The 10,000-nt window shown below is 38.7% G+C and overlaps 1 protein-coding gene across 1 annotated transcript in view; it reads right to left on the bottom strand.

The window, feature by feature from the left end:
* The window catches only part of LOC128358988 (troponin I, fast skeletal muscle-like), a 14,482-nt gene that overhangs the window by 812 nt on the left and 3,670 nt on the right, over positions 1-10,000 (bottom strand). Inside the window, exons 2-5 of the mRNA XM_053319393.1 lie at positions 8,038-8,077; positions 6,617-6,745; positions 3,621-3,710; positions 962-1,135 (exon numbers count right to left, since the gene is read on the bottom strand). Coding sequence (XP_053175368.1) covers positions 962-1,135; positions 3,621-3,710; positions 6,617-6,745; positions 8,038-8,077 — 433 coding nt within the window. The remainder of the gene's footprint in view (positions 1-961; positions 1,136-3,620; positions 3,711-6,616; positions 6,746-8,037; positions 8,078-10,000) is intronic.

The following is a 10,000-nucleotide window of genomic DNA, read 5'->3' as shown; positions in this document are numbered from 1 at the left end:
AGCAGTGGATGACGTCACGGATGTTACGTCCATTTCTTTTATACAGTCTGTGGTTATAACTGACTATTTCACATGAGTTAAATATGTAGAAAATATGAACTAAATTTCTATTTCTGTTTTTTTTTTTTCTATAATTTCTATTTTGCCGTAAGCCACTGTCTATTTGTTTTGTTTCACTATTTTATCATGTTGGAAATAAACTAACTAATAAAGCTGCCTTTCCTATTGTGACCCACGGTATATTAACATAGAAATAAAATGCATCACTTTTTAACATTGTTTGTGCAGCTGATACACATTTTGTATATTAAAACATGTTGTTGTATTCTTCACATTCTATAACCAGTGATCTATGAATGTCTAAGGTTTAATAAAACATCTATTAGTTAATATATGAATGTGATTTTGGGTTTAGACTAATTAAGAGACAGAGTATGATCAATATGTAAAGCAGCCTGATGTGGGCCGGATTATTAAAAAGAAGGAAGGAAGGAAGGAAGGAAGGAAGAGAAGACAAGAAGGAAGGAAGGAAGGAAGGAAGGAAGGAAGGAAGGAAAAGAAGACAAGAAGGAAGGAAGGAAAGAAGGAAGGAAGGAAGGAAAAGAAGACAAGAAGGAAGGAAGGAAGGAAGGAAGGAAAGAAGGAAGGAAAAGAAGACAAGAAGGAAGGAAGGAAGGAAGGAAGCAGGAAAAGAAGACAGGATTGAAATATGGAAGGAAGGAAAGAAGGAAGGAAGGAAGGAAAAGAAGACAAGAAGGAAGGAAGGAAGGAAGGAAGGAAGGAAAAGAAGACAAGAAGGAAGGAAGGAAAGAAGGAAGGAAGGAAGGAAAAGAAGACAAGAAGGAAGGAAGGAAGGAACCGTCTGTAAAGAGTTAAACTAACTAGTGAAGCTTAATGGCAGCTTTGAGCGTCGGTGCTGAGCAGCAGCAGCTCTGAGGATCCTCCAACCCTAAACACTCACCTCCTCTTTGACCTCCTTCTTGACCTGCTTCAGGTTGGACCTCAGATCCATGGTGACTTTGTGTTTTCCACCCAGCAGAGCCTGCAGCATGGCGTCAGCTGACATACGGACCTTCTTCAGAGCCGGCTTCTTCACTCCGGCCAACTCAACAACCTTCAGCTTCAGATCCTCAATCTGGTCAAACACACACAGAGAAAGAGAGAGAAAGAGAGAGAGAAACATCAGCACACAGATTACACATGATGATTTATTTCTCTTACAGTAACACCATAAAGGGTAGAAGTGTTACGGCCCTAGGCCGTTTGCATGGTTTCTCCCCTTTAGGCATGGGCCGGTTACTGGTTTCAAGGTATACCACGGTTTGAAAAAGTCACGGTTTCAAAACCACTCAAATTTTCCGTCATATCGTTCCTGTGGTATGATACAGTCTGGGGGTATGATACAGTCTGTGGGTATGATACAGTCTGTGGGTATGAGCAGGTTTTTTTTAATGTGACGTCTGGTCAGAGAGAGAGTGGAGGTCGCTCAGGTCAGGTGCAGCTGCAGCGTGAAGTACAACCCCTCCCATACTCCTCCGCTTGCTGTTAGAAGCAGGTAGCTCTGCAGGCTGTATGATGGCTGAAGGAGGCGAGCCCCCCGAACTTTCCCCCCGTCTAAAAACACCAAGTCGGCTGTATTTATACTTCGGCTACCGTAAAAAGACAGACGGCCGCGGCTTGGAGAAAGAAGGTAACGGACAGTAGCAGCGCGAGGAGGAAATACATCCAATACGATAGTGAGCAAGTCTCCAAAACCTGTTGAGATTCAGTTTTAAGCTCCTGTCTGCATTTATTTATTTATATTTATCTTACATGTGTTTTTAGTTTTTTCAATTATTTATGTTCTGATCTTGAGCCACAGATTCAGTGATTGCATTTATTTGCATTTTGTGTTTTTTTTTTTCACTAAAAATAATTCATTTATGTTGTGACTTGAGCTGCAGGTTTAGCCTCAGTTAAAAGGACTGCACTTATTTTTTTCATTATTTATTTAGAAATAATTCAGTTATTTTTTATTATTATTTATTTTAAATACATATTTACTAAAAATAAAAGACTGTTCAATGGGGAAAAAAATCTTTTTTTTTGTTTTTAAATAGGCTACTGACATTTCAAAATATCACATTTTATAGCTGTAATCATAATACCGTGAAACCGTGATATTTTTACCTAAGGTTATCACACCGTCAGAATCTCATACCGGCCCATGCCTACTCCCCTTCCTCTGTGTGTGTGTTCCGCTCCGCTGTTTGCAGTGGACCAGTGAAGCAGACCCTTGGCGGCTGGTGGATGAGGCTAATTGGTGCGGCACATCTCCAATCAGCGAGCGACAGCTTTAAAAGCCCGGTGTGCCCGCCAGACGCTGGCAGACACCTCAGCAGTTTAGTAGTAGTAGTAGTAGTCCGTATGATAATATGTGTTTTGGTTACCCAGATAACCAGCTAACGAGACAGTTAGCTCCATTTCATTTGTAAGGAGTCCTCTTTTTGTTATATTTGGTTATTGATTTATCAGCAACTGGCAGCCCTTTTCTGTTGGTTTTGATATTGATTTGCACATTGTCCTAATTTACTATAATACATACCGCTTTAACTTTACAACCATTCCCATCGGTTGTGTGTGTTGCTTTCCCTTTTCCCTATCGAGCTGGGTTCGTATCAGAAGTATCTCACATGTTGCTTTATGTTATCAACTGAAGGCTACATGATTGATTTTGTCTGTAAAGTCTCAGAAAATGTTCTCCAGATACTTTTAGAAGACTTTTTATTCGGGCGTATTCAAACATGGAGCGGTTGTACTGCACTTTATTCTTAATTTGCACTTTAACTGGTACAATGGTTTTAATTTTATCCTGCACTTTATCAGATCATGTGTTTTTATAACAGATTTTAGACCATCCATCCATCCATCCATCCATCCATCCATCCATCCATCTATCCATCTATCTATCTATCCATCCATCATCAGTCTGATAATCAATAGTTGATGGGCAGAAAGTCAATGTGCATCTATTTTGATCATCAGATATTTGCAGGTCGAAGCTTTTCGATGTGTTGATGAAACATTTAAAAACGACACCAAGGATAAAACCATCGATGAGGAACTGAGAAAAATAGACGTCTCCTCCGAATGTGAGAAGAAAAAGTAATTAATAAATAAAATAATCATTAGTTGCAGCTCTAGTGAGCAAAGTCAAGGATTAGGAAAGAACTGAATCAAATGTTTAACTTAAAATGTTTGTTTTTTAGTAAAAGATGAAAACAAGACACAGATCACCCCACCATGAAAGTCTGATACAATTATTATAGTACTAGTACTTTACTGTAGTACAGTTTGAGGTACTAGTATTTTACTGTAGTACAGTTTGAGGTACTTATACTTTATTGTAGTACAGTTAGAGGTACTAGTACTTTACTGTAGTACAGTTAGAGGTACTAGTACTTTACTGTAGTACAGTTAGAGGTACTAGTATTTTACTGTAGTACAGTTAGAGGTACTAGTACTTTACTGTAGTACAGTTAGAGGTACTAGTACTTTACTGTAATACAGTTGGAGGTAGAAATATAACGTAGAATTAAAATAGTCCTAATCAGTGTTTATAGTTTCAAACACAGACTCACCTCTTTGTCGCTCTTCTTCACTTTGGACTCACAGTCGTACCTCGCCTCATCGATCTTGTCGAGAGCTTGACCGATCTTCTTGCAGATTTCCTGTTTACATATAAACAAACACTTTAATCAGCTGTTTATTTGTCACATACAAACAGAGCTCATATCCTACAATAAAATATAAAAAAACCTTGTTGAATGTATTTTTTATATTCCTGCATCAAAATAAACACAAAACAAACGTGTCCAAGTTGTGTCCTGATGTTAGAAAGAAATGCAGCTTTTTTAATATAGAAATATAAATATTAAATATTAAATAAATATAATACAGAAACTGAGTCTGAACACATTTAAAGACTGTGTAAAGTGAATTCATACATTTTCTTCTAAACACATTAAATAGGTCATAAGTCATAATTTCTGTGTTCAGGATTTAGTGATTAGCATAAACCCGCCCCTGCTGCTGTAGAGGTATAAATACATTCAGCACACACTACTACTACTACAGTCTACAGGTAGCCAGTTAGCTGAGTTAGCCTCCGAGCTAGCTGTCGAGCTAGCAGCCAAGTTAGCTGGCGAGCTAGCAGCCGAGCTAACCGCCAAGTTAGCCGTCGAGCTAGCAGCCGAGTTAGCAGCAGAAAGCTCTCAGGCGTAGCATCCATGTTTCTGGTAGAGGTGGTGACTTTGATTGACAGGTGACACTTGGTAGGGGGCGGGGCTTCAGCGTTTGGGAGCAGAGAAAGAGGCTGATTTTTACACAACTTTGAAGCCTAATTTCATATATTTGGCAATTTTTTTTAATCATTCAAATTTGGCAGGGTGGTTAACAACACACTTTTCTGTGGTATGTCAAACTCAGAACACATATTTATTCTGACTTTACAAAGACTTTAATTGTTCATATGCTGAGAAACTCATAATTCAGTTAAAGTTTTAGCAGCATTGAATATTTCACATTTTTTCACCCGAAGACAATAAAATATAAACTTGACACTAATATTACTCTTGTACATAATGTTACTATTTTTTTACTATATTTTTTTTTACTTCTATTGCTTGTGTATTTACTTATTATTTATTGTTCTTTTTTTTTATATTGATGCTCTTTCTATTATTACAGTATGATATTGTATCTTATATCTTATCGTATCTCATAATCTTATCTTATAGTTTCGTATCGTATATCTTATCGTATCGTGTCGTAGCTTATATTTATCTAATATTATCGCATCTTTTTGTATCTTATATCGTAGCTTATATCTTATCTTTTTTCGCATTTTATCACCTTATCTTATTTTATAGTTTCATATCGTATATCTTATTGTATCGTATATTATATCTGATTGAATTTTATCGCATCTTAGCCTATATCGTATCGCATCATATTGTATCTTATTTTCTTATCGTATCTTACTGTATCATATCTGATCGTATTTTTCTTATCGTATCGTATATTACCATATCTTATTGTATCGTATTTATATCTTATCGCATTATATCTTATTTTATCGTTTTGTATCTTATCTTATCTTATATTTCATCTTTTCTTTCTCATATCTTATCGTAACTTATATTTTATAACTTACATTGTATCTTATCTTTGTCATATCTTATCGTAACTTATCGTAATTTATATCTTATCGTAACTCATATCTTATCTTAACTCATATTTTATCGTAACTTATATCGTATCTTTCTCATATCTTATCGTAACTTATATTGTATGTTATCTTAACTCATATCTTATTGTAACTTTTATCGCATCTTATCTTAACTCATATCTTATCGTAACTTTTATCTTATCGTATCTTATCTTTCTCATATCTTATCGTAACTTATATCGTATCTTTCTCATATCTTATCGTAACTTATATCTTATCGTAACTTATATTGTATCTTTCTCATATCTTATCGTAACTCATATCGTATCTTTCTCATATCTTATCGTAATTTATATTGTATCGTAACTTATATCGTATTGTATCTTATCTTAACTCATATCTTATCGTAACTTATATCGTATCTTTCTCATATCTTATCGTAATTTATATCGTAACTTATATCGTATTGTATCTTATCTTAACTCATATCTTATCGTAACTTATATCTTATCGTAACTTATATCGTATTTTTCTCATATCTTATCGTAACTCATATCGTATCTTTCTCATATCTTATCGTAATTTATATCGTATCGTAACTTATATCGTATTGTATCTTATCTTAACTCATATCTTATTGTAACTTATATCTTGTCCTTCTCATATCTTATCGTAACTTATATTGTATCTTTCTCATATCTTATCAAAACTCATATCGTATCTTTCTCATATCTTATCGTAATTTATATCGGATCGTAACTTATATCGTATCGTATCTTATCTTTCTCATATCTTATCGTAACTTATATCGTATCTTTCTCATATCTTATCGTAACTCATATCGTATCTTTCTCATATCTTATCGTAATTTATATCGTATCGTAACTTATATCGTATCATATCTTATCTTTCTCATATCTAATCGTAACTTATATCGTATCTTTCTCATATCTTATCGTAACTTATATCGTATCTTTCTCATATCTTATCGTAACTTATATCTTGTCCTTCTCATATCTTATCGTAACTTATATCGTATCTTTCTCATATATTTATCGTAACCTATATCGTATCTTTCTCATATCTTATCGTAACTTATATCGTATCTTTCTCATATCTTATCGTAACTCATATCTTTCTCATATCTTATCGTAACTTATATTGTATCTTTCTCATATCTTATCGTAACTTATATCCTATCTTTCTCATATTTTATCGTAACTCATATCTTTTTCATATCTTATTGTAACTCATATCGTATCTTTCTCATATCTTATCGTAACTTATATCCTATCTTTCTCATATTTTATCGTAACTCATATCTTTTTCATATCTTATCGTAACTCATATCGTATCTTTCTCATATCTTATCGTAACTCATATCTCCCGTTAATCCGATGTTCTCACCATGAGTGCGGCCTGGTCTCCGTGGAGGTCGGGTTTGGGGCAGGTCTCAGCCATGTAAGCTTCCTTCGCTGCCACCAGTTCTTTCTTCTCCTCCTCGATCCAGCCGGCGGCGATCTGAAGCATCAAACTCTGAAAAGCAACGATAGTAAGAGTTTTTAGGTTTTAACGTTCCTTCTTTCCTCCCTTCCTTTCTTTCTTTCCTCCCTTCCTTCTGTCCTTCCTTCCTTCCTTCCTCCCTGCCTTCTGTCCTTCCTCCCTCCTTCTCTCTTTCTTTCCTCCCCCCTACCTTCCTCTCTTCCTTCTTTCCTCTGTCCTTCTTCCCTTCCTTCCTCCTTCATTCTCTCCTTCCTCCCTCCTTCCTTCCCTTCTTCCTTCCTTTCCTTCCTCCTTCTCTCCTTCATTCTCTCCTTCCTCCCTCCTTCCTTCCCTTCTTCTTTCTTTCCTTTCCTTCCTCTCTCCTTCATTCTCTCCTTTCTTCTGTCCTTCCTTGCCTTCCTTCTTTCCTTCCTCCATTCCTTCCTTCCTCCTCCTTTCCTCTGTCCTTCTTTCCTTCCCTTCTTCCTTCCTCCCTTTCCTTCTTTCCTTTCCTTCCTCTCTCCTTCATTCTCTCCTTTCTTCTGTCCTTCCTTCCCTTCTTTCTTTCCTCCCTGTGTTCCTTCCTTCTTCCTCCTTTCCTCTGTCCTTCTTTCCTTCCATTCCCTTCTTCCTTCCTCCCTTTCCTTCCTTCCTCCCTCCTTCATTCTCTCATTCCTCCCTTTCCTTCCTCTTTTCCTTTCTCCCTCCCTCCTACCTTCCTTCCCGTCCTTCATTCTCTCCTTCCTCCCTCCTTCCTTCCCTTCTTCCTCCTTTCCTTCCTCCCTCCCTCCTTCATTTATTCTCTCCTTCCTTCTGTCCTTCCTTCCCTTCCTCTTTTCCTTTCTCCCTCCCTCCCTCCCTCCTACCGTCCTTCCCTTCCTTCCTCCTTCATTCTCTCCTTCCTTCCCTTCTTCCTTCCTTCCTTTCCTTCCTCCCTCCCTCCTTCAATCTCTCCTTCCTTCCCTTCTTCCTTCCTTCCTTCCTTTCCTTCCTCCCTCCCTCCTTCAATCTCTCCTTCCTCCCCTTCTTCCTTCCTTCCTTTCCTTCCTCCCTTCCTCCTTCATTCTCTTCTTCCTTCTGTCCTTCCTTCCCTTCCTCTTTTCCTTTCTCCCTCCCTCCCTCCCTCCCTCCCTCCTACCGTCCTTCCCTTACTTCCTCCTTCATTCTCTCATTCCTTCCCTTCTTCCTTTCCTCCCTCCTTTCCTTCCTCCCTCCCTCCTTCCTTCCCTTCCTTCCTTCTTTCCTCCCTCCTTTCCTTCCTCCTCCTTCCCTCCTTCCTTCCTTGACTCGAGGACAACAGGTTAAGTTAATAAACATTCAAACAATAAATCAGGAGCTGTTCTCACCTTCAGATGATGCTTCCGGCTGGAGGTCATTTTCTTTCCGCTGTTTGTTGAAAAGAAAAAAAACATTAAAACATTAATTCATGTCATTTATTTAAAGAAGACAGGATGGAAATATGGAAGGAAGGGAGGAAGGAAGGAAGGAAGGAAGGAAGTAGGAAAAGAAGACAGGATGGAAATATGGAAAGAAGGAAGGAAGGGAGGAAGGAAGGAAGGGAGGGAGGAAGGAAGGAAGGAAGGAAGGAAGAAAGGAAGGAAGCAAGTAGGAAAAGAAGACAGGATGGAAATATGGAAAGAAGGAAGGAAGGAAGGAAGGAAGGAAAGAAAAGAAGACAGGATGGAAATATGGAAGGAAGGAAGGAAGGGAGGAAGGAAGGGAGGAAGGAAGGAAGGAAGTAGGAAAAGAAGACAGGATGGAAATATGGAAAGAAGGAAGGAAGGGAGGAATGAAGGAAGGAAGGGAGGGAGGAAGGAAGGAAGGAAGGAAAAGAAGACAGGATGGAAATATGGAAGGAAGGGAGGGAGGAAGGAAGGAAGGAAGGAAGGAAGGAAGGAAGGAAGTAGGAAAAGAAGACAGGATGGAAATATGGAAAGAAGGAAGGAAGGGAGGAAGGAAGGGAGGGAGGGAGGAAGGAAGGAAGGAAGGAAGGAAGAAAGGAAGGAAGCAAGTAGGAAAAGAAGACAGGATGGATATGGAAAGAAGGAAGGAAGGAAGGAAGGAAGGAAGGAAAGAAAAGAAGACAGGATGGAAATATGGAAGGAAGGAAGGAAGGGAGGAAGGAAGGAAGGAAGGAAGGAAAAGAAGACAGGATGGAAATATGGAAGGAAGGGAGGGAGGAAGGAAGGAAGGAAGTAGGAAAAGAAGACAGGATGGAAATATGGAAAGAAGGAAGGAAGGGAGGAATGAAGGAAGGAAGGGAGGAAGGAAGGAAGGAAGGAAGGAAAAGAAGACAGGATGGAAATATGAAAGGAAGGGAGGGAGGAAGGGAGGAAGGAAGGAAGGAAAGAAAAGAAGACAGGATGGAAATATGGAAGGAAGGAAGGAAGGGAGGAAGGAAGGAAGGAAGGAAGGAAGGAAGTAGGAAAAGAAGACAGGATGGAAATATGGAAAGAAGGAAGGAAGGGAGGAATGAAGGAAGGAAGGGAGGAAGGAAGGAAGGAAGGAAGGAAAAGAAGACAGAAAGAAAAGATGGAAGAAACAGAACTGCCTCTTGTATTAAATGCTTTTATATAATATTGGGATAAAACTTAAATTAAATTATTACATTAAAATTAAAATGTCAGTTATTTCTTTTCTAACTTCTTCTTTTACTTCTTTTACTTTTTCATTTCACTTCCTCCCAAACCTGATCCTCTACTGCCTCCGTTTGTCAGCTGCTTGTATTACAATCTGCTAAACACACACACACACACACACACACACACACACACACACACACACACACACACACACACACACACACACACAGAGACACTCACAGATACACACACAGACACACACACTCACACACACACAGATACACGCACCAGATACACACACACTCACACACACACACACACTCAGACACACACACACTCACAGATACACACACCAGATACACACACACACACACACACACACACACACACAGAGACACACAGACACATAAAGACACACACACACACACACACACACACACACACACAGAGACACACACACACAGATACACACACACAGACTCACACACACACACACAGACACACACTCACACACACACACACACACACACACACACACACTCACACACACAGACACACACAGAGAGACACACACACAGACACACACACACACACAGACACACACACTCACACACACACACACACTCACTCACACACACACAGACACACACCACACACACACACACACACACACACACACACACACACACACACCACACACCAGCTGTCTGACCTTAACTCCTCAGAT

The sequence above is a fragment of the Scomber japonicus genome, chromosome 5 (assembly GCF_027409825.1).
Source record: "Scomber japonicus isolate fScoJap1 chromosome 5, fScoJap1.pri, whole genome shotgun sequence".
In the NCBI taxonomy this organism is placed as follows: domain Eukaryota; kingdom Metazoa; phylum Chordata; class Actinopteri; order Scombriformes; family Scombridae; genus Scomber; species Scomber japonicus.
This window is presented reverse-complemented; position numbering and strand designations above follow the sequence as displayed.